Source organism: Crocodylus siamensis, chromosome 2, assembly GCF_052110815.1.
Source record: "Crocodylus siamensis isolate JL-2025a chromosome 2, ASM5211081v1, whole genome shotgun sequence".
Lineage (NCBI taxonomy): Eukaryota > Metazoa > Chordata > Crocodylia > Crocodylidae > Crocodylus > Crocodylus siamensis.
In genome coordinates, this window is record NC_143396.1 from 142,666,952 (window position 1) to 142,692,591 (window position 25,640).

The window sequence follows — 25,640 nt, forward strand, 5'->3', positions numbered from 1 at the left end:
GAACACTATGGCATTAACACTAGGTGGTAAATGTGGAACAGTCTCTACCTTCTTGTAGGTCACATCCTGGTTATATTTAAAGATTCTTAAACCACAGAAATAAAAGGGTTCATGTCTCTTCCAAAGTTTGTAATTAATTATGGCATTGTTGGCTATTTTTGATATCAGTCCCTTTTTTACTTTTAAATTCTTCTCCTGGGTGACTTTGCGGTGATTAATTTCCTAGTTTAATAACGTATTATATTTAAAAAAAACATTTTTAGTTTTGAATTTCCTACTTTTTAAAATGTCATTGAATATTCCTTTGTGTATTCAGATTCCATTTGTAGTTGAACTCTGGGAAAACTTTCTGTGAAATAAGACTGGTATAGAGCAAAATGATACTTTAGTTAGGGAAACAGTGTCATGAACATTGATCTGGAACAGGTGATGGAAAAGAACTTTTCACCCCATGATTAAGTACTAGAGATAAAAGTGCAATAGCCTATACATGTGCTTACATACTTGATTTCAGAGGAAGATAGAGACTTGTTGCATGTTAAACTGCAGTGTCCTTAGTGCATTCACCAAATTATATTTGTACACCAGCATTATATTGCTGGATATGTGTGGAGTAAGGATATTTTATGATGTTAGTAGTGACTGTTCTTAGTTATCTTATTTATCTGTTTCTGACTTGAGGTCTTTATTGTCTGTCTTCAGACATAGGATTTCTGTTTATAAATAACGAAGACCTTGCAAGAAAGGGAAAAGATAGAGTATGGCGGGGAGGGGAAGGTGACATACCTCTTTCATGGTCCTATTGCTAAAGAAGCGTCTGCCTACACTGCAAAACCAAAACATTATCTCCCACTTGTTTACCGTCCCACTACATTTTAGGACTTGTTTTTATAATAACAACTAACTTATTTTCTATTTGTCTGTCAAAGCTGAATACTATCCTAAAGCTGTGCAGAGAATTCTAGCAAATTTCCCATGCAGCATCTGGGAAGGTTTTTCAAGCATTGACTTAACTTACGAGGAAAGCGCTAGTAATTAGTTCTGTATTTTTTAACTACAGAATATCATAATAGGGACTGTGTGTGTATAAAGGATTCTATGCTGTAACTCAACATGAAAATTTTTAGCTAATTTCCTTCTCTGAAATGCTGGTATTTTTAAATAAATGTTATTTTAATAGAACTTAAACTGCAAGCACTGTCTTTTTGAAGCAGTATACATTTGTTTAATGATACTGAAATATAAGTTTAAAATATTGGGCTTTTTTAGGATCTCTGCCTCAAGTCCTAATTTTTAGGCATTAAAATTTTGTTTGCTTCTTCTTTTGTTGAATTAAACTGTACAAAGATGTATTTAATAGCACATAAAATGAGCAGTATCTGTTGTTTGATTTAGGTACTTTTTGCTGTGTGTAAACTACTTTTTCTATGGAGAGACAGTGGCAGATTACTTTGCTACATTTGTTCAAAGGAGAGAGCAACTTCAGTTTCTAATTCGCTACCACAGGTTTATATCTTTTGCACTCTACTTGACAGGTGAGCTTAACAGACCAATTCTAATGGTTAATACGTTATTTTTAATACGTTATTTTTAATGTATCACTGCACTATGTTTCACTGTTGTGTTACATATTTTGCATATTTGTATTTCAGAAATTTATTTTATTCTTTCTAGCTTTCTTGCGTTCCAATATTTTCTTCCTGCCTCTCACCTTATTAAAGGAAACTGCATGTTTGCATTACATATTTCCAGTGAAAAAATTGAATAAAAAGCTTCCTGTCTACAGGTTATTGATGGTGACTGCTGTTTAAGAGGTCTACCTAATGAGTAGATGATGGTGGGGATAATGGAGTAATAACAATCATAATGAATAAACAGAAATTTATTTACAGTTTAAAGCATCAGTCCAGTTTAAGTTCCTAAGTAGTCTTTTTATGGTCAATGGGACGACACACTTGATTAAGTCCTGCGGTTTTATAACATAGTTTCATAGTTTCATAGTAGCTAGAGTCGGAAGGGACCTAGGTAGATCATCTAGTCCGACCCCCTGCCTTAGCAGGAAAGAGCACCGGGGTCAGATGACCCCGGCAAGGTGCTCATCTAACTTCCTTTTAAAAATCCCCAGGCTCGGAGCCTGCACCACTTCCCCTGGAAGCTGGTTCCAGGCCCTAGCCACCCTGACTGTGAAGTAGCGCCTCCTAATATCTAATCTAAACTTACCCTCCGCCAGTTTGTGACCGTTATTCCTGGTCACTCCTGGCAGCGCACGGGGGAACAGGGACTCCCCCAATACCTGCTGATCCCCCCTGACCAGTTTGTAGCAGGCCACAAGGTCCCCCCTTAGCCTTCTCTTGTGGAGGCTAAACAGGTTCAGGTCCCGTAGCCTATCCTCATAAGGCCTGCCCTGCTGACCCCTGATCATACGAGTGGCCCTCCTCTGAACTCTTTCCATATTGTCCACGTCCCTCTTGAAGTGTGGCGCCCAGAACTGGACGCAGTACTCCAGCTGCGGCCTGACCAGTGCCGCATAGAGGGGGAGGATCACCTCCCTGGACCTGCTCGAGATGCATCTGTGGATGCATGATAGGGTACATAAGAGCATTGGAAAGTCTACATCAACATGATCTTACCATTTTATTTAAAACTTGGTAAGTGTGTGATGTGAAGCTCTTAGAAAAAACAGTAACACAAATGAGAACCAAACTTTACCCATGTGAATTACAGTGAGAGCTTCCTTCAATATTAAAGGAAATATGAGTTTTAAACAGATTGCCCATTCTCAGAAAATGAAATTTAGCTTGTTTTCATAGAATAAATGCATCTCAGTATATTTTCATTAGCACAATTAAAGCTGCCTAACTAGTCACTCATTCAGAAATCACAGGTCAGAGGGCTCTGTACATTTGAAAAGCTGTTGTTTGGATACTGTTTGAATATTGCTTCTAGGGAGGAATCTGTTTTGTTTCTTTTTGTTTTTAGAACATGCTTAGGAATAAAGAAAGCCTAAACTGTCCCTTTTCTGTAAGTTCTTTTGTAGTAATGTCCCTAAGTAAAACTGGCTAGATTTTTTTATAGAATTTTGCTTTGCTTGGATATTTTGTTTTGCTCAAATTATTTAAGCCTCATATATGTAAAAGCTATCTTCTCTCCCTTCTTTACATGAAACAGAAGAACATAAAACTTTTTGGTCCTGGTACGTAGTACATACTACTTTACTTCTAACAGTATTCCTTTTTTGTGTAGGGAGATGAAAGGTAAAGGACATTTCTTTGAGCTGCTATTTCCCCAGCAGTAGGAATCTTGAACATGTTATTTTTAGGAAGTATTTTGTTCTATGATAAGGTGTCAGGCTCTGTGAATGGGGAAGGGACTGTGGATATGATCTGCCTTGGCTTTAGCAAGGCTTTTGACACTTTTTCCCTTAGCATTCTCAATAAGCTAAGGAAATAGGGCGTACTGAGAGGAAAGTACTGTAAAGTGAATACATAACTGGTTGGATCATCATGCTCAATGAGTAGTCATTAGTGGCTCAATGTGTAGTTGGGAGGACCTATCAAGTGGGGTTCTCCAGGGCTCAGTGCTTGGTTTGCTGTTGTTTAACATCTTCATTAGTGATCTGGATGATGGGATTGAGTGTACACTTAGCAAATCTATAAGTGACACCAAATTAGCTAGAGTTGCACTGGAAGGTATGGCAAGTATCTAGAATGACCTGGAGAAATGGTCCAAAATTAATCAGATGAAATTCAGGAAAGATAAGTGCAGAGTCCTGCACTTGGGAGAGAATAATTGCATGCACAAATCAGGCTGGGCAGTGGTTGGCTAGGCTGTAATACTGCAAAGGAAGTTTTGGGGGTTACAGTGGACCATAAGCTGAATATGACCCAGCAGTGTACTTTTTTTTTGTTGCAAAAAAGTCAACAGCATACTGGGGTGTATTAACAGGCGTGTCTCTTGGAGAGGGAAGTGTTTCTTCTGCTCTGTTTGGCACAGGTGAGTGAAGCCTTACGTGGAGCACTATGTCCATTTTTGAGCCCCATACTTCAAGAAAAATTTGTACAGATTAGAAAGAGTCCAGCAGAGAGCAACAAAAATTATTAAAGGCCTGGGAAACATGATTTATGAGAAAAGTATGAAAGAACTAACACAATTTAATCTGGAGATGAGAAAACTGAGTGGGGATTTATTAGCAGTCTTCAAATACCTGAAGGACTATTATACAGGGGTGGAAGTAGATTATTCTTTGCAGCTGTAAGGAACTGGACTTCAAGGAATGACCTCATACTGCAGAAGAGGAAATTTAGGTTGGAGATTAGGAAGAACTTTCTGACTATGAGGGCGGTCCCACACTCATTGAACCAGGTATGCCTGCATCAAGCATTGGAGCAGGCTACCTAGAGAAGTCGTGGAATTTCCATCTCTGGAAATTTTCAAGGGCAGGTTAGACAGACACTTGGCTGGGATGGCTTAGTCAGGGATTATCCTGTCTTGAATAGAGGCCTGGACTAGATGATTCCATGAAGTCCCTTCTAGCCCTACTTTCCTATTATCCTGTGAACTTTAGAGATGGAAAAGTAAGTTTGCTGAAAACATCTTTATGTTAGATTCTTGTTTACCAACCCAAATTTTTACCAGAGGTGGGGTTTGGAATAATGATGCCAAACAGTTCATTTGTCCTTACTTTCTTTGTATTTAAAAAAATAAATAATCCCCCTCCCCCCAAATTCATAGAAATTTCTTGTTCTTCAGAGGAAGTGGTTGAATTATTTTAGGTCATGAGATCCAGAAATGAAAATTCTGCAAAATATCTTTGTGGAAGCAGAATTAAAAGGTAAATATTTTTCTTACCACCATTTACTCCACTTTCATTGAAGACCCAATACATTTATAAGAACATACTCATTTCTGTTTCATGCAAAATCAGTACAATTTACTGCATTAAGCATGGGCGAATGGTGCCTCCTGAGTTGGGGGTGGGCACCAGATCACCGACAGGGAGGGAGGAGTCCCCCAGCGGCCAATTGCTGAGCCAGCAGTGAAACTGGAAGCGCACTTCTGTCGGCACTTCCAGTTTCATGACTGGCACTTCCGGGGGTACACGGCCGATCTCAGGGAGTGTACGTACACCCACGCGCACCCCCTACGTGTCACCAAAGGAATTAAGATTCTTTTCTGTGGGTTGTAACACAAGAGCCTGAACAGATGTTGACTTTTAAATTCTAGTCTGAACTTGAAGAGTTGATATATAGAAATTAATTGTTTTTCTGAACAAGTCTAAAACAGAAATGAGGAATAGACAAGCAGAATCCATCAAAGATACTTGAGACAACTTTTAGTATTTTACAGTGCTGCAGGCAAAAAAGTTCACACAGGGTAGAATCAGTGAAGACTCATGTCAGTATACCTACACTGTCTCTAATCTAGTTAAGTAGTGTGGGTAACAATAGCCATAAAGATGTGGGGGTATGAGCTTCCACACAAGCTGTACAGCTCCATCAGGGGACTCTGAGTACACACTCAGGTAACTAGTCCTCAATGCTTCTGTGTCCTTACTACTGTTACCTATGACAGTGTGAGTGGGTGTCGGTTTCCCGCCCCTCCTTGCTTCAGGACTTTCCTGCCACGACTAAGGAGATGGAAAGATAATAAGATGTTAATCCCTGAAGGGGAGGGTGATAAGTAATGAGCCACACAGGTGTCAGCGTCACTAAGTGCTGGCCTTTATTGGTGCTTGATACAAAGTAAATAACTGCACTAATTGCCCTATGAGTGCAGAAGTGGCTGTTTTACCACTTCGCTGATTGCCGTTTTTCTGATCTTCTCCTGATTGCGGTGGTCTCCTGGCTGTCCTGATCAGGGAGTGCAATTGTCTCTGGGATTTTCCCTGGAGCCATGTCCCCTGGGCTCTTGTGGGTCTTGCTGGCCTCCTGCCACAGCCCTCTGTGTCAGCATCCCCAATCTCACAAGTTCATTGTTCCTGTTCGCAATGCCTTCTGCCACTCAGCCATCCCTGCGGTTGAACTGCTGTGCTTCTCTCCAATGCCCCAAGGGCAAATGTGTGATCCCCGGCTCTGCCTTTTACACACCCTGATCCTTTCCTGGTGTGTAAACCCCGCACTGCTGTGCCCAGGCTTCAGCTCAAACTCCTGTTACACACCTCCTCCCTTTGTTCAAAAAAACTTAAAGTTGGCCAGTCTTCATGATCCTCAACCAGGCCAGCCATGTCCATTGCGCTCCCGGTGGTGTCTGTTGTGTCTTCGGTGCGTGACAAGATGTCCACGTTCCCATTCTTCTTTCCTGCCCAGTGTCTTACTGTAAAATAAAAGGATTGTAAAGTGAGAGACCACCTCATTAGTCAGGTGTTATCTAGCTTGGCAATTAATAGCCAGCATAGAGGTTCATGGTTCATGATCAGCATGAACCTCTGGCCCAGTAAGTAATAACAAAAGAGTTCCACCCTCCACCAGATGGTCAGGCACTCCCTTTCAATCATGGAATGTTAGGCTTCTGTGGTCATCAGTTTTTTGCTGGCAAAGGCTATCGGCCTTTCTTCTCCCCCTCTTCTTGGAAGAGAATGGCTCCCAGTGCAGTGCCAGAGGCATCAGTTTGCAAAAGGAATGTCTTCTCGAAGTCTGGGGTGTAGAGTACTGGGTGTTGGCATAGGGCTGCCTTCACTAGTTCAAAAGCTTGGGTAGCCCTGGGGTTCCACTGGACCGGGTTCCTCCGTCCTTTTGTGAGTTCTGTCAGAGGTGCCGCTTTCTCAGAGAAATCTTGGATGAAGTGTCTATAGAAATTAGTGAAACCCAGAAAAGACTGTAGCTGCTTGACTGTCCATGGTAGTGGGTACCGTCTGATGGCTGCCACCTTATCTGCTATGGGTTTTATCTTGCCCTGTCCAACCAGGAACCCGAGGTATTGAGTCTCCCTCTTTCCAAGCGCACATGTCCGAGGGTTTGTGGTCAGCCTGGCCTGGTGGAGTTTGTTGAGAATCTTCCTTAAATGTTAGCGGTGCATTTCCCAATCACCAGAGAAAACAATATCATCTATATACGCGGCCGCGTATTCCCGGTGGGGAGCTAACAGCTGGTCCCTCAGGTGCTGGAATGAGGCTGCCACTCCATGAAGCCCGAACAGCATCTGCCTGAATTGAAATAAGCCCCACGGGGTTCCAAAGACAGTTTTCTCCTTGTTGGCTGGCGTTATTGGTATCTGCCAATAGTCTTTGGTTAGGTCCAGGGTCAAGATGTATTTGGCCTGGCCAACCCTCTCCAGCATGTCGTCTATCTGGGGCATTGGGAATGCATCAAATTGCTGTCTCGTTCACCTTATGATAATCAATGCACAATCTTATGGAGCCATCTGTCTTCGGGACCACTACTGTTGGGCTTCTCCAAGGGCTTCTGGATTTCTCGATAATGCCCAGCTTCTTCATCTCGTCCACTTCTTGTTTGACTGCGGGCCACAAGCGCCTGGTTAGCCTTCTCCAACGGTTGTGCACAGTCTGTCCAGGTGAGGTCTGGATGTGGTGTACTACTCCCTGAGCTTCCTCGGGGGTCTAACAGAACATATCTTTGTACTCAGTTATTAGGGCCTCCAGGCTCTCTTCTTGTTCAGGGCTGAGTCTGCTGTCGACCTCAGTGGGGATTCCCCTATTCCCCTGTCCCCTTCTAACTCCTCTTACTTAACAGGGTCCATCCCCTGTCTTCAGCACCACTTCTTCAATAAGTTAATGTGATTGATTTGTCTTCTCCATGTGGGCTCCATCTAGAGCACCTCATAGTTGATTGGTCCTGTACGTCCAGTCACTTGGAATGGTCCCTGCCATCGGGCTAGCAACTTGTGTGGATTGTCAGGCAGTAGCACCAGCACTCAATCACTGACCTTCAGCTCTTACTCTGTGCCCTGTGCATCATAGTGTTGTTTCTGTTTCTCTTGACTCTGTCCCAGGTTCTCCTGACCTGGGCTCTCTTCAGCCTCTTCTGAAAGTTGGTTATGACCTGTGGTCCCATCCTCACCCTCGATCTCCCACCCTTCACATCTAGGAACCCCCTCAGTACATGACTGTAAACTAGATCGAATGGGACGCTTCCCTGATTGAAAACAGAAATGGGGGAATCATGGCATCCAACCCTGTATACACGCCTGTATCATCTCCTTCAGGGTTCGGTTGAAGTGCTCCACAAGGCTGTCCATCTGGAGGGTGGAAAACAGAGGTTCTGAGTTGTTTGATTTTCAGTGTGCTGCATATCCCCTTCAGGATCCTGGACATGAAGTATTGGCCCTAGTCTGTGAGAATCTCCCAGAGGACCCAACCCAAGTGATCCATTTCATAAGGGTGCTGGCTATCATGGGAGCCATCACCCAACACAGGGGAACAGCTTCAGGGAACCGGGTGGCATAATCGATGATTACCAGGATGAACTGGCAACATGTCCAGCTGCAGGGAAATGGCTCCACCATGTCCATGGCAATTCTGATGAATGGCCACCCTGCCAATAGCAGTGGCATCACCAGGACCTTGGTGGGTTTTAAACCCCCTGTCTTTTGGCATTTGGGTCATTCCATGCAGAATTTCTCCACCATTTTGTAGAGGCCAGGCTAGAAGACCCGCCGCTTCAACCGGGTTTCTGTCTTGTCCCACCCCAGGTGCCCTCCCATTGTAAGAGTATTGCCTATCCATAGCAAATTGCCCCAGTATTTTGTGGGGCTAAGACCTGACATTTCTCGTACCGCTCCTCCTTTTCCTCCACCCGGTATAGAATACCTGTCCTTACCTCAAAGCAGGGACTCAGCTTTGCTTTCTTAGGATCTAACACCACACCTCCTTGTTTGGCCAGCTGAGTCTGCCAGATGTTCCTGAAAAGAGGCTCGTGCTTCTGCTCCTCCTGGAAGTACCCATTGCCAATGATCTGTTCTAGGTCCAGGTCTCCTCCATCTTCTTCCTCCGGGGCTCCAAGACACTTTGCCACTCCCCACCACCTCTTCTCAAAACCAGCATGACCACTTCCTTCATGTGCGGTCAGTCAGCTCCCAGGAGATTGGAGCAGGGAAGGGTCTCTGCCAGCTCCGCCGTGATTTCTTCCATTCAGCCCATCACAGAGAGCTGTAGCCCCTTCCTCTTGTAGGTGTACAAGGCCCCCAGGGATACAGACCATACTCATGGGCGATTTGGGACTCCCTGGCTGTGACGGTACCACGTCTGCCCTTATGGACTAGGAGTAGCTGGTGTCGACAATTGTGGGAATGATGATGTCTCCCACTCGAACCTTGACCGCTATCTTATTCTGTTGCCTTGGCCCCTTGTGCCACCCAAAACTGCAGTCCATCTTTTCGTCATGAGGACTCTTGGTTGTTAGCTCAGCTTGAGGGCGGTGTGGGCAGAATCGGGATACATGCCACTTTTACCTGCATCTATAGCATGCTATGTCCTTGGCATCCTAGCCTCGGGGTTCGCAGCCTGCGGGCTGGACCATGTTTCCCCTTTCCCTTTGTTGGGGTCTTCCAGATGCTAGCCCATCCCCGCCCCTCCAGGACATTCCTTCTGGGGTCCCTCTCCCTTGGCTTTGGCGGCAACATAATCTTTGGCTAGGCATAAGGCTTCTTCCACCATCTTTGGCTGGTGCTGCCTTACCCAGCACAGGGTGCTGCCCTCAACATTTGTTAGGAATTGCTCCACTACAATGAGGTCCACTACCTCCCCAATGGTTCAGACCTCTGGCTGGAGCCAACATTCCACCAGGTCCCATAGTGTCTGGACAAGCAAGCGTAGGCAGAGTCCCTCCTCCCCTTTCCGGGCCTGGAACTTTTGCTGGTATGTCTCTGGAGAGATCTTGAGGCATTATAGAATGGCTTCCTTTACCTTCCCATAATCCCTGGCCTCTGTTTGGGAGAGGGCCCTGTAGGCTGCCTGCACAGAGCCAATGAGGAGGGGGCCTAAGCACACCACCCAGCTGCTCAGTTCCCACTTACAAGCAGCTGCCGTCCTCAAAAGCTTCTTAATATGCCTCCATGTCATCCTGGGGTATCATTCTGGGGAACTGAGAGCCTTCACTGTCTCTCCCCAGGGACACCTGTTTGGCTTCGATTTTTTTGCATAGAACCTGCTACTGGGCAAACAGTCGGATCCTTGCCTCTGCTTCTTGTGTCTGCACCCAGACCATCTCTTCTAGTTGAGCCTGTTGGCCCTGTAGCAATCTCAGAGTAATGTTATGAGCCTGCTGCCAATCAGTTGGGGTCTGGATGTCCATAGATTCCATGGTTCCCCATGCGGTTTGGGGGATTTCCCAGCCAATGCACCACTTTGCGAGTGGGTGTCAGTTACCTGCCCCTCCACTCTTCAGGACTCACCTGCCATGACTAAGGAGATGGAAATATAATAAGATATTAATCCCTGAAGGGGAGGGTGATAAGTAATGAGCCACCCAGGTGACAGTTTCACCAAGTGCCGGCCTTTATTGGTGCTTGATACAGAGTAAATAACTGTATTAAACCCTATTAGCATGGAAGCAGCTGTTCTGCTGCTTGGCTGATTGCCATTTCTCTGATCTTCTCCCAATCACGGTGGTTTCCTGGCCATCCTGATCAGGGAGTGCAGTTGTCTCTGTGGTTTTTCCTGGAGCTACATCCTGGGCTCTCATGGGTCTTGCTGGCCTCCTGCCATCCACAGTCCTCTGCATGAGCATCCCCAACTTACCAGTTTGTCATCAGTTTCCTGTTCGCAGTGCCTTCCACTGCTCAGCCATCCCTGCAGTTGAACTGCTCTGCTTCTCTCCAATGCCCTGAGGGCAAATGTGTGATCCCCGGCTCTGCCTTTTACGCACAGCAGTAGCTGTATTTACCCTGATCCTTTCCCTTTGTGTAAACCTCCCACTACTGTGCTCAGGCTCTCTCCCTTACCAGTATCCCGGGTATTACTTAGTAACAGGGCTTCAGCTTGGGCCCCTATTACAGGCAGCTACATTAAACTTTTTTTAGTGGTCTCCCTACTACTATGCTGACTTTCTTCCTCACTGCAATATAGACACACCCATTCTCAAAACACAGAAAGGAACTTCAAAAAAAGTATGAATTCTGCTTCAAACCAATGTAAAAAAAGAAATAGTTGAAAACCATATTAACAAAAAGACTTATAATTTCTGCTCTGCTCTTTTCTTCTGGTTCTTTTTAAGTTTCTCATGCGCATGATACAAACAAGAGATTAGCAGATCTGTATTTGCATACAATGTTTTGTTAATGTGGAAGTGATTGTTCTTAGTGAGAAGGCAACCATGCTTCCATGATTGCAGGGGCTTCCTTGGCAGTGAAGAGATCTGGATTTGTAAGGACAGTAGCAAGTGTCATTCCATTCTTGGATGGCAGCTTTTGTCTCTGGGGAAGGCAGGAGACTTTTATGGTAGTGACCTTGTGGGGAGTGAAGGATCTGCAGCTATGTCTTTCTGTCCCTAGCACAACCATTTCTTTCTTATCTCATCAGATTCCTTCATAGGGCTGGGGGAATTAAAGAGTGGCGGTGAGATGCATGAGTGGGGGTTACCTCTTCTATTCTCCAGTTCTCTATAGAGGGCTTTGATGTAATGGGGAAGGAGACAGGAGAAGTTCTTGTTTTCTTAGGACTGCTCTGCGTATCCTGCCAAGAGCTGAGACATTAGCGGGCATTGCTGTTGTTCATGATAGTTTTGAAGTTAGGTGGTGGAGCAGAAGATAAACAGGGAAGCAGCAGACATGAGCCTGTTTGCAGTAATATTGTTTGTGGATCTGAAAGAAAATAATTTACTTGGGTTCAGGAGCTTTGGGTTCTATTCCTGGCTCTGCCATTGGTGTGCTGGATGGCCTTGGACAAGTCTCTGCCTCAGTTTTGTCATCTGTAAAATAGAGATAATGACCTGATCTCCTTTATGAAATCTGAAATGTGCAGATGAAAAATGTTGTAGGGAAACCCTGTTGTCATTTTAAAACAGTACAATCAAGTTTATAGTCCATTACAAGTGAGCAATTCATGTTGTCCTAAGGTCATGTGAATATTTTTTCCATGTAAAAGTAAAGTAGTAGGTTTAAAGAACTGAAATATTGGTATAATGATGGAATATTGTAGGTTTCTTGTAATTGTGTATATGAACAAAATAGCAGCATAATTTCTGTTATTACTTCTGCAGGTGTCAAGCTGTAGGCATTGCACTTCTGTTTGGATAAACAAGTCAAAGATTGTGGTTCCAAATGTTACAAATACAAAGCAATGGCTGAAAAATAGTCTGAAGGGCTGTTTAACATGGCTGTTTAAGTGTTAGTTATTTCCACTAAGGTCTATTTGAAAGGTTGTTCGTGGAATGCTGTTCTTCTAGTTCAGTTGCATTAGGGACATAGTCTCACCTGTTATGGCAATTTCTAGTTATCCGGATAGTCCAATTGAGTGACTCCAATAGGAGTTGCTTTAGAAAAAGGTTGAAGAAAAACCCAGATGTTAAGTATGGCATAATCTGGCCATTGGAGAAGTCTTTCCTGAGTAGTTACATGATGCAGGATATATTACAGTTCATACTGTTATTCCCCTTGCATATACCTTGAATAGGTCGACTTTTTTTTTTCTACTGGTAAATTCTATTCACGTAATTTCTGCTCCTCTGAAACTGCTCACTCCCTTTCAGCGTGGACTGTTTTTTGTCATCTGCAGATGTTGCCGTATCATTGTTCCTTCCCTTTCAAATCATACCAAAGATACATTACCCAACCTTGGCCTTAAATACAGCTCCTAGTAACACCCTTTTTTTACTTTTTGCCAGGATAAATATTGGCCCTTTTCCATGTTCAGTACTTGACAGAAAACAGGCATGGATCAGAAACTGGCTTTTATTGGTCATTTAGTGTTTTTTAATACCCTCCAGCTGTTTGTCACAGAGGCTTCCACTGAGCCAGTGAGGTACCCTTGTGGAAACTTGGGGTTCTTGAATTTTGCATAAATCAATCTTGCACTAAGCTGTTGCAGTGGGCTGAAGGCATACCACTGCTTTTCCTTACACTGACTGCACCCAAGTGGTATCATTCCATTTCAGTCAGGCTAAATCCCCATCTCCTTTGAAAACAAGTGTTGGGGGGGATAAAATGTCATTTCTTTTTAATAGAAATATGGCTTTAACTGTGTGTGTATGTGTAGACAGAATCCCCAAGCAGGCATTTCACTTTTAAATTATCTCCAGTGAAGACTATTACAGTCAGAATACAATAGCTTAGATGCTGGTTTTGGAGGAGTAGTTGCTAAAGGTAATTTCCTATAATACAAAGAATATTAATGGTGAGACCTTTTCGTGCTACTAACTGGTTAAAATAATGAAGTAGAAGTCAAATAACTAGTATTGCATGATACTGGGTTTAAACAAATATGTATACCTATTACTGGATATATTGAAATCTTCTGAAAGATTTGATGAAAAAACTAAGCTGCTTCAAAGGAAAAGAATTGTCTATCAAGGTTCTGTTTATCTAACATGATAGTATATAAGATTTCACAAAATGCACATGTTTTTTGTTTGTTGCACAGGTTTCTGCATGTTTGTACTGAGTTTAGTGAAGAGACAATATCGTCTACAGTTTTACATGGTTTGTATTAACTACTTTTATATATTTACTCATCTTGTTATTGAAACCATAAGTAATGTTAAAATATCTGTCTTGTCATTATTTGGAAGTTAAAAAATATTTAAAATTAGCTAGTAAGTTCATTGTAATAAAACGGGTTATCTAAATGTCAGGTTTTGTAGGTATTTCTAGCTCTTTACTTAATAGTGTATCACAGTGTGGCCTCAGAATGACTACAGAGCTATAATTTGTGGGATTTTGTGGATACAACATTTTTTTCTTTTTAGTGACAGTTTTAAAAAATAATTTGCAAAATAGTATGTGTTAATTTTTGGCTTCTAAGTTTGAGAATATTTGGGATATTGTGAAAGGTAAACCTTGCCACTCAAACAAGAACCTTACACTTTTTATATTGTCAGAATGTAATTGTGCAGTGAAAGAAGTTTATCATGTCTTTGACTAGTGATTTATCAGTTAAAGGTGTGCTGTGGTCTGCTGTACCAGACTAGATTGTCACTTAAAAAAACAAAACTAAAAAACAACACCACACTTGAATCAGTATTCTTTCTATCTCATCTTAAATACAGTGTGCATCTAAAATTTCCCTAATATAAAACCTCTTTAGAAACAGCAGTGATAGAATCCTGAACCCTGTCTTCGAGGCACCATCTCTGTCATTTGAGTCCGGGCAAAAGTTGCTTAAATCTCTAGGCTTGCATTCAGCAATTCTGGTCACCTGACACATTATTACTGCCACTAGTACAATCTTAACATGGTAAAGATCATCTTGTTTACCAGGACACGACTGAACTTCTGTTCAAATGTGGAATAAAAAGACGGTCTCTACCATAGTGGGGTATCTGCAGACAGTGTACATGTATATTAATTTCACTTTTTTTCTGGGGAAGGAGGACTGTGAAGGGTGCCAGTCATAACAGCCTTCTGAAACTTGCCTAGGTGTTACAGTGATGAGAAAAATATGAACATGTCTGCACTGTGACATCAGTGTGCCCTGGCTGGGACAGTCCCAAGCATGTTCCACATGCACATAGAGAAATATATTGGCGAAGTGCTGTAGGGCGGGGGTGTCAAAGGTGTGGCCTACCAGTCGGATACAGTCCATGAAGCCCCATCATCTGGCCCCGGTGGTGGCCCTTTATCTACAATTGACCCACATGCTGCCTGCTTCAGCTGATCCGGGACCCATGCTGCATAAGGTATGCCTACCTCCCCCACCACTGTCTCTCTCCCCCCATGGTGACTTCTCCAGGGTGACTGTGTGTAGCATGAATCCTGGACTGGCCAGAATGAACACCAAGTGGAGCTTGCATCTTGGACAAGCCCTGCAGAGGTGCCACATGTGGCTGAGTCTCAAAGCAGGTGGAGTAAGTACCATATGCCCTAGATCTAGCAAGCAGGGTTGAGGGGAGAGAAGATGGGGTTGTTCCATGGACCTGATCCAGCCTTTGAGGTCAGCATACATCATTCATCCAGCCCATAGACCAGGCCTACACAACTCATCTGACCCACAAGGCCAAATGAGTTTGATACCTCTGCTGTAGAGCAGTGATTCTCAACTGGCATGTTCTAAGATCCCTAAAAGGGTGTTGTAGGGTTCTGCACAATACTAGGATGGTTAGGTGTGCAAACCTTCACACCATACCTTCACAAGGTAAACCCAGAGATTTCAAATAGGAAACTATAGTGTCAAAAACTTCCTGACCTTTGTGGCTTTTCTGACTTTTTAAAACAGAAAAACAGCTCTATTATCTTTCCATAGTCAGGAAAAAAAACCCAAGTGAAAGCTAAGAGCTGTCATTTTTGGATGGGTGCCTTCAGTTAAAAAAAACCTGAGAACCACTACTTTAGGGTCATTCTTAGAGGCTGCTATTAAGCATGCGAGAAATCAGGGTCTCAAGAATGGCCACTTAAGGACACTCTACAGTGTTTGCAGTAGCAAGTTTTTATGTTTAGAGCAGGGATGGGCAATTATTTCTCCTGGAGAGTCACTTACGGAGTTTTGGTGAGCTATTGTGAGCTGGATCAGCACACCCCTCCCACCCCCGCCTCCTCCCCCCCGCCCACAACAGCTCACCAAAACTCGTTAAGTGGCTCTGCCCTGGGGCTTGGACCCGCACTATCACTGTCCAGTGATCCCAGCTCCAAGGTCTTCATGGAGACTAGCCCAGAAACCCTGCGGGCAGGGTGTGCTTGGCTGGATGGATGGGATGGAGCTGCGGGTGAGCAGGGAATGGTGTCTGGGAGCATGACAGGTACGGCTGGGGCCAGGATCATAGGGTGGTGACAGCATGGGGCCATGGTCTGGGGCAGAACTGTGATCCACCCCCCAACATGCCCCTACCCATGGAACCAGCACTCGTTGCACAGATGTGTGGGCAGTGGATTGTGGCTCTGCCCCAAGTCCTGGCCCTGTGTTGTTACTGCCCAATGATTCTGGCCCCAGTGCAGCCCGCTCATCCCATTCCTGGATGCTGCTTCCTGCCAGCCTGCAGTCCCATCCTATCTGCCCAGCCGAGTGTGGGTCCTCAACCGTTCTCAATGGAGACCCTGCCTGCTCTGTCCAGTGTCCCTAATAGTGGGTGTGGGGCAGACAGACCAGGGTCTGGTGTCAGTGGTGACACTGGCAGCAGGACCTAGAAGGAACTGCCACTGCTGGGAATCACAGTCTGGCTGCTATGCTGTGCTGCCCTAACCCCGGTGCCCATGGGGGTGGCGGGACTGGCCATGCGCACCACGGCCCAAGCTGCCTCCTGCACCAGGGCTGGGTGGAGCCGAGGGACCTTCTACAAGTTGGATACAATCCTTTTGTGGGCTGGATTCATCCTGTGGGCTGTATTTTGCCCACCCTGGGTTTAAACTGAGCAGGAGGATGTGACCAGGAGGAGGTTTGGGAGTGCCAAGCACACCCTGCTTGCAGGGTTTCTGGGCTAGTCTCCATGAAGACCTTGGAGCTGGGATCACTGGACAGTGACAGTGCAGGTCCAAGCCCCAGGGCAGAGCCACTTAAGGAGTGGCTGCCATGGAGTAAACACGCCCAATGAAAACCTGAATTTGTTGGCAGGGAGCAGTCTCATTGAAGGGGTGGATATTTGCTCTTGAGCCTTTTTCAACAACCACAATAGCAATAGTAAAAATTCTAGATACCAAAGGAGAGATATTTCACTTGCTCACAGATTATCTTTTCAGTAGGCCCAGTCACTTTGAACCACCCAACATCTCACCCGCCTTGAAACTTGAGCCCTTTGATTAGAGGTACATGTTTGCTCTTAGAAAATGGAAAGCAGTGTCTGGTAGGAAAATGGAAGGAAATCACCAGTTTATAAATGCTAAATAATATGTTTAGTCTAGGTCTTGAGTCTGTAACACTAAAATTGCTTATCAGAAACATGAGCAACTCTTGATTAATAAAAGGTTTTGATGAATGAAAAGCTATAAAACTCTAGCTGTTGATATATACTGTCTTGAAACCTCTGCCTGGATCATATGTACTGACACAACAAAATACTTTTAAAATACAATGTACTAATGTATATATACTAATGTAAAAGGACTATATACTTAACAGAATGACTTTACACAGTATAAGATAACAAATTCTTATTCTTACTGTTCCTACCATTAGAAACCTGAAATCTCAATATTTAATAATAGGGCTTTGTCATGGCAGATTTCCATATCTCTGTAACATGATTCTTTCATGAACTCTTCAGTGCCATTATAATGTTATATTTCTAACTTGTCTATCGTATGTAGAAACAGAGTATCACAGTGGCTACCATTTTTCTGTTTTTTCATATTAATTTTGCCTTTATAGATTAAGTGTTTAACATGCAAAAATCTAGATCAGGGGTTGGCAGCCTATAACCCAAGGCTGGATGTGGCCCATGAAGATGTTGGATTTGGTCTGGGAAAGTCTGACCTAGCATGGGGAATCAGGCACAGCACAGTTGTGCTGAGCCACCTTGTCCCCTCCACAGCACCCTTCTCCACAGTCCTTCCTGTTGCTATCTCATACCTGTACTTAACTTTCCTGCAGAGGGGTTTGCTATCTACAGTGAGGGTAAGCTGAGGTGGTTTGAGTTCTTGGGCTCAGAGGAAGAAGTATGGAGATTTTCAGCCCATGGACTGGGTCACAAGCTCTAGCCCTCAGTAGCAAAAGTTTGCCAACCTCTATCCAAGATGAATGCTGTAGATAAATTTTAAAAAATGTTCCTCATGTATCATTTTTTTCAGAAATGTAGCTAACTCATGATATACTGTATGCACACACCTTTTTCATTATCAGTAAAACTGGTCTTTCCTTTGAGTTTCTCTTCATCTCCTTCATTTGAAATGCCAGTATTTACCCTGATGTTTTGATCTGTGTTTTCACTAATTGTTGTGTTGTTGCACTGTTAACAGTTCGCATGGACTCATGTCACTTTGCTGATCACTGTAACTCAGTCTCATCTTGTCATCCAAAATCTGTTTGAAGGCATGATCTGGTAAGGGGACAGTAATAAACTGGTTTGTAATTTTATTGCATATATTTTTTTTTAAAGCACGTGAATAATCCCACCCTTTTCCAGCAAATTACTTAAATATCTGCTTTGAGTTTAAAGTTATGCACATGCATGTGATTTGCTAAATAGGAATGGAATGTCTTGCATGTTTATTTAACGAAACACGTGCTTAGGTACTTTGCTTAACTAAGATCTAAATAAGTAAATAAGTATTCTGAGTTTCAAAATGCCTGAACACCTAGCAGTCCCCTGTGAACTAATTGGGAACTGCTTACAAATCTCTTAGCACTTGTAAATCAGGCTACTTAGGAATTTAGGAGTGTATTAAGAAGCCTAATTTTAGGCACCCTTTTTGGGAAACAAATCACTCATCTAATTTCTTAAAAATAGTCCTCTGTGAGTAATCATTCTTTCCCTAACCTTCTGGAACCAGACCTATTGTGCCAGAATCCTTTCTGAATAAAATAGTTGTTTTTAAGGGTTCAGCAAAGATAATTTTATCACACTTTATCCTATATAAATTCAACTAAAATAACCAAAAAGCAACTGTTTGGCTGTATTTCCTTTTTTTGATAGACACTGGTTATCTGAACAAATCAAAATGTATAGTAGATGATGTTCTTTACTAAAACTTTAAATACTTAATTTCCTACATAAATAGTTCAGATGTTTTAGAGCAGGAGCTGGCAACTTCTTACAAATGGTAGGCTGCTGCTTGTGACCCAGCCAACACTGGTCTGGGTTCTGGTGCAATTAAAGGAAATACAGTTAGTTACAAAGCAGACATCTTTTAAAAGTAACTTGAAACTGGATGGGTTACCTGGAGGATCAAATATGTAAGAATTCACTTCTAGTTGCATATTAAGCTGTTACAATACACTGAAAGTGACATCACTGTGGTAAAACTGCATGCTAATATCCTTTTTCTTTACTGAATGTAGAGGGAATTTTAGACTACTACTTATTGAGAAATACTGAATGAGCGAGCACCCAGGAGTTCATTATACACATTGTTCAAAATGTACAGATTTGCCTGGATTGCATTTTTCTCTCATGGTGCATGTGAAGTTGTATATTAATTAATACTCAATTATAATTGCTGAACTTGTTGGATACAAGAGCCCAACAAATACTCCACTGTGCTTGAAAAGTATATGAACCCATATTTTTTCTTAGTAAGCCTGGTGCTTAAAGTTAAGTTCCAAAAAGTTAAGTCTAGTTCTGTATGTTTATACTTTTGTTGCTGAGTTTCAACAGCTACTGAAAAAGCTGTTTTATGTCTGTCTACAGATGTACACTGCATTTTATCAGCTAAAGCTGTCTTTATGGTAAACATTCTGTCCTCAGTTGTGCCACACTTGAGCAAACTGGGCTGTTTCAGCATGGCACTTTGGATGAGATAATCAGCACCTCTGAATGATAATGCCAGTTTGTTTGACCACCAGGTAATTAAGTTGGCTGTGCCAATGTGGTCATGCTGCTTTTAGTGTAGAAAGCAGGCTGCCTGGGACAGTGAAAAGTGATACTGCTGAGGATAGGAAGTTTACTATATAGACAAAGCCTTATAGACCTGCAGAAAAAGGGAGAGAATACTAATCTGAGAATATAATAACTATCATAACCTACTAGCCCTGTAGAGAGGAAAGAAGGAGGCTTTTCATTTTTTAGATTTCATTAGATGTATAACAAGACATGTGTTTGCCTTGATGTGACTAAGTACCACTAAGTATTATGCTTTTGTGTTAACTGTAGTACTGACCTGGTTTTATATTATAAAAAGTAATTCTACTTATATGCAAGCTTGATGCCCAAGCATTTATATCTTTGTTGGATAGAAGCTATAAATGATGCAACTGAATGTTGCAAAATTGACTAGATGGGTATAAGAAGAAATGCCATCATCATGTAGCTTTAAGTGACTAATATCTTTGTGTTGTCCTTAAGTTTTATTTCAGCATTTTTCCTGAAGAGTTTCTATATTTCTTTCTAGGTTTCTGGTACCAATCTCAAGTGTTATCTGCAATGATATTACTGCTTACATTTTTGGCTTCTTCTTTGGGAGAACTCCATTAATTAAGGTGTTGATATATATAATTCTCTATGAAATATTTTTTACAATTTTTAAACAAGTAGCTGATACTGTCCCAGAGTTACTTTTGTGGTATATTTATAGCAACTGTATCTTGTTTTCACACACACATTACAAGCTATTACTGATACATTATTTTGTTTGTTTTGCTATCTGCAAGATCCTATAAAAAGTATTGGTCTATATTTGTACTAGTGACTGTGAACTCATAATGTTAACATCTTGAAAAGCTGATGGGTCCATGCAGCTTTTATGTGTCTTCCAAATTGTGAATTGTGAATGAATTAGGTAATTTAACACAGCTATGTTAAGAGAGGAATTTTATTCAAAATATTGGGACTGCATAGTCCAACGTTATGCCCTATGGCAAATATGCTGTATGCCAAGATCAGATAGGCATAGGTTTCCCTAGAGTCTTGACTTTGGCAAAGTGCAAATAAGTTATGCCTTTCTTTGTAAATTTTCTAAATCTTCTGATACAGCCTGCTGTCAAGGGTAGCATATTGTAGCATATATGGAATAATTGGCCCATTTGGGACATGGCAAGTACCATGTTCCTACATTGCCAAACTCTTACTTACAATTAATATAACATAGGATGAGAGACTTCTGCTTTTTGCAGAGCTGTGAAATCTAACATTATGCCTCACAAGGTAATTGAAACCTTCACTGATACTATTTTGAGTCATATTACTATATTTACTTGATTCTAAGATTAGTTCCCTCCCCCATTTAACATGGGGGGAAAGCCCTTCATGTTGAAATCGAGTATGAGGTGTTTGGGGGCAGGCAGCAGCTGCAACTCTGGCTCCAGCCGCAACCCAGGTTTGCTGGTTCAGAAGTGGCATGGAGGAGGAACAAGGGAGGGCAAGAGAGAGGGACACAGGGGCCTGAGGCTGCAGGGGTCAGACACATGGGTGGTTAAGTGGGGTGGGTGGGAGGACAGGTGGCAGGGGGCAAGTTGCCTGCCTCCCCTACTGCTTGCCCTACCACCTATATACTTCCTGTCCCCTACCATTTGTCCCACTACTGCCTGTCCCACATTGCTGTCTCCACTGCTTACCCCCTTATTTCCTTTCTCACTGCCTGCCCCATTATTGCCTCCCCCACTGCTTGTCCTACTCTGTGCCTCTCCCACTGCCTCCCCCACAACCTGTCCCATTATTGTCCCCATCATCTCCTGTCCCCCTATGAATTTAAGATGATTCTCTAATAATTAAATTCTATACACAGAAAATTATAATAAATATGTATATTTTCCATGTGTAGAATCTAACTGGGGAGTTGTCTTAAATTCAGGGTCATCCTGGATTCAGGTAAATAGTATTCTTTTTAGTTATAGGCCACTTATTAGATTAGTTGCTGTTGAAGTATCTACCTATGAACAATGTATTTTCTTTAGTCCATTTCCTCAATAATTGATAAGCTTGGAAAATAAACAGAAATTTAAAATGTCAAGAACTTTACAACAATTTTTTTCTTTTGATCATTTTTCCTCATTTATCTGATATACTAGTTTTGCAATAGCTAGCTTTTGATTCTTTAGTATTATTTTACTGGGCAGATATTAGGGTTTTCCACACCATGCTTGGCAGCATTCCATATGGAGTTGTGTCTGGAGGACCTTATCCTTGTGTGAAGGTGTTGAACATAATAATCTGCATATGTCAGTTTTCTCAGAAGTTTGTGTGTGTGTGTGATTAAATCAGTTAAGTTGCTGGCCTTATTTTCTTTGGCTAGCAATCCTAACTAGGACAGCAATAATTGTTCTGAGGGTGGGAAGGATAGGAAATGAACAAGTGACCTGCCCTGGCAACCTTTGTTTGTGTGAGGTTGCTCCCTGAAAGATGGGGTTGGGAGTGTAGTCATTTTTTTCTGAGGGGATGAAAGCATGCACAGCACCAGCAGGACTATTAAAAAATTTATCTGCCAAACCCTTATGCTTCAGCCAAGCACATGCAGACTCAGAATTTTGCCGATCTGGGGCATATTTATGCAAGAATGTTTCCCCTGCCAGATTTCAAGTCCCTGCAAGTGCAAGTGCTACACCTTCTCAGTTGGAATCACAGAATTATAGAAAATTAGGGTTGGAAGGGACCCCAGGAGGTCATCTTGTCCAACCCCCTGCTCAAAATAGGACCATCCCCAACAAGATCATTCCAGCTTAAAAACCTCTAAGGATGGAAAATCCACAGCCTCTCTGGATAACCCATTCCAATGCTTTACCACCCTCCTAGTGAGAGCGTTTTTCCTAATATCTAACCTAAACTTCTCTTGCTGCAACTTGAGACCATTGCTCCTTGTTCTGTCATCTGCCACCACTGAGAACAGTCCAGTCCCAGTCTCTTTGGAACCACCCTTCAGGTAGTTGAAGGCTGCTGTTAAATCCCCCCTCAGTCTACTGTTCTCCAGACTAAATAAGCTCAGTTCCATCAGCCTCTCCTCATAAGTCAAGAAATCTTTTAATTTTTATTAAACGCATTTTTACTTCAATCTTAGAAATAGTTTCATAGTTAGTAGGGTTGGAAGGGACCTAACCCCCTGCCATGGAAGGAAGAGTACTGGGGTTAAACGACCCCAGCAAGGTGATTGCCTAGCCTTGTCTTAAAGACCCCCAGGTTAGGAGCCAGCACAACTTTGCTTGGAAGTTGGTACCAGATCCTAGCCGCCCTGACCGTGAAGTAGCGCCTCCTGATATCTGATCTGAATTTACCATCTGCCAGCTTCTGACCGTTATTTCTAGTCACTCCTGGTAGTGCTCGGGGGAACAGGGACTCCCCCAGTGCCAGCTGGTCCCCTCTGACTAGTTTGTAACAGGCCACTAGATCCCCCCTCAGCCTTCTCTTGTGGAGGCTGAACAGGTTCTGGTCCCGTATCCTCTCCTCGTAGGGCCTGCCCTGTTGTCCCCTGATCATGTGAGTGGCCCTCCTCTGGACCCTCTCCATTTTGTCCATATCCCTCTTGAAATGCAGCGCCCAGAATTGGAAGCAGTACTCCAGCTGCGGTCTGACCAGTGTCGCATAGAGGGGGAGTATCACCTCCTCGGACCTGCTTGAGATGCATCTGTGGATGCATGACAAGGTGCAGTTGGCCTTCCTAACTGCTTCCCCACACTGCCGGCCCATATTCATCTTTGCATCAATGATGACTCCAAGATCCTTTTCTGCCTCTGCACTGATGAGAAGGGAGTTCCGCCACCTGTAGGTATGGTGTTGGTTCTTCCTCCCCAGGTGCATCACCTTGCACTTGTTAGTGTTGAATCCCATCCTATTCTCATCCACCCACCCCTGTAACCTGTGTAGGTCCGATTGTAGCTTATTCCTTCCTTCTACCGTGCCCGCATCCCCGCACATCTTAGTGTCATCAGCAAATTTGAGCAGGGTGCTTTTTACTACCTTGTCCAAATTACTGATGAAGATGTTGAACAGTGCGGGCCCGGGGACTGAGCCATGCAGAACCCCACTGCCCACATCCCTCCAAGTCAAAAATGACCCATCCACTACCACTCTCTGGGTGTGACCCTCCAGCCAGGTGGCGACCCATTTGACTGTGTAGGTGTCAACACCACAGTCCCCCAGTTTCTTGATGAAAACGGGGTGAGAGACAGTGTCGAAGGCCTTCCAAAAGTCCAGAAAGACTATGTCTGCTGCTACCCCTGCATCTAAGGATTTGGTGATCTGGTCATAGAAGGCCACCAGGTTGGTTTGATAGGACCTGCCTCTAATGAACCCGTGTTGATTGCCCCTAAGCATAATCTCCCCTGCTGGCCCCTCGTGGACATATGCCAGAATAATTCTCTCAAAAAGATTACCCAGGATTGAGGTAAGACTAACTGGCCTATAGTTCCCCGGGTCCTCCTTCCTCCCCTTTTTTGAAAATGGGAACAACGTTGGCCCTCTTCCAGTCCTCTGGCACCACACCAGAGCATCAGGAGTGCTTGTACAGTGGTGTCAGGTCCCGCAATGACCTCAGCTAATTCCCTCAGCACTCGGGGGTGGAGATCATCCAGACCAGCTGATTTAAATACATCCAGTCCCTCCAGAAGTTCCACTGACCCTTGGCCTAGGTGCGCCTCCCCTGGGGCCTGAGGGGGGCTCAGTAGGGGACTGATCCGTTTCCTGCTCAGGAAAATGGAGGCAAAGAAGTCTTTAAATAGGTTAGCTTTGTTGTCTGGTGTGACGACAAATTTCCCAGTGTGTCTTGAAGGGGCCCTACATTACCCGGTACCTTCTTTTGGCCCCCTGTGTATTTAAAAAAGGACTTCTTGTTGTCCTTGATTCGGGTAGGTAGTCCCAGTTCCATCTCCGCCTTGGCCTTCCTGACTGTCCCCCTGCATCCCCGAGCAACCACAGTATAGTCCTCCCTGGTGATGGCCCCTCCCTTCCAAACACTTTTTAGATTTAAAAAAGTCTGTCTGAAACAGATATCTGGCATGGCAGATTTCCACCCATTTGCATCATTCTAAATAAATTTGGCACAATTCTAAACAGATAAAAGCCTGCTTTGTAATGGGAAATGATAGGCAGTTATAAATTTAGGAGTAATCACTTGTATAATTATCTGATATGTGTAGATAAATCCGGTATTTGCATATTTGTGTTTGACTCTCCATATGTACATTCAAGCTTTGGGCATTATTTATATGCAATAAAGTCAGTAGTGTATATATAACCTTGAAAACCTAGGAATATCATTATGGCAAATGTGCTAAAGAAGTGCCATAATATAAATTATGATCTAACTTTTCTCTCTTGTAATTAGTTGTCTCCTAAAAAGACCTGGGAAGGGTTTATTGGAGGTTTCTTCTCTACTGTTGTGTTTGGATTTATAGTAAGTAGTGATGGAATTTTTCATATAGTTTCCTTCTTGAAGTTTTAACTGGAACAAAATTCCCAGCACGTTTGTTGGTCTGCTTTTCTGATGTATGAAAAATGGTAATTTCTTGTTGGTTAGGGTATTCTACTGATAGTTGAAAAACATACAGCCTTTTCTGGTTACAGTAAATGGTTTTAATAATCTATATCTATCATATTGCTTGCTATTTCCTGTTCTTATTAGAGCTGTATGTGTCATTGTTTCGGTTCAGCTGACAATAGATACATACTTATTTTGTAACTGATGCAGTTAGTAGTATTAATGACATCACTTGCTCATTACAACATCAATTAATACATATTTGGTTTTAAAATGACATCTTTCCTGATGCATATACATGGATATAGACATCTCTTTTAAATTGATGTCATACTTCGTGAAATAAAATTGAAAAAATATGGTACTTTGTATGAAATTTATGACACAGGTCTGTGAAAATTATTTGATTTAAAGGTGAAGTGTAACAACAAAGTAGTGGTCATTATTAATGTCTCCCAATACATTCTTAATTTTAATAGAAAAACCAGTTGTTGCTGTGGCCTAATGGGGGTCTAAAAATAATAGCAAAAAATTAGGAATAAGTT

General features: G+C 42.9%; 1 protein-coding gene across 6 annotated transcripts in view; it reads left to right on the plus strand.

The window, feature by feature from the left end:
* The window catches only part of CDS1 (CDP-diacylglycerol synthase 1), a 101,215-nt gene that overhangs the window by 64,493 nt on the left and 11,082 nt on the right, over nucleotides 1-25,640 (plus strand). For all 6 annotated transcript variants that reach the window (XM_090036989.1, XM_090036991.1, XM_090036992.1 and 3 more), the window contains 5 exons: nucleotides 1,396-1,535; nucleotides 13,532-13,590; nucleotides 17,992-18,074; nucleotides 20,083-20,170; nucleotides 24,943-25,011. In XM_090036989.1, the coding sequence (XP_089893115.1) occupies nucleotides 1,396-1,535; nucleotides 13,532-13,590; nucleotides 17,992-18,074; nucleotides 20,083-20,170; nucleotides 24,943-25,011 (439 nt within the window). The remainder of the gene's footprint in view (nucleotides 1-1,395; nucleotides 1,536-13,531; nucleotides 13,591-17,991; nucleotides 18,075-20,082; nucleotides 20,171-24,942; nucleotides 25,012-25,640) is intronic.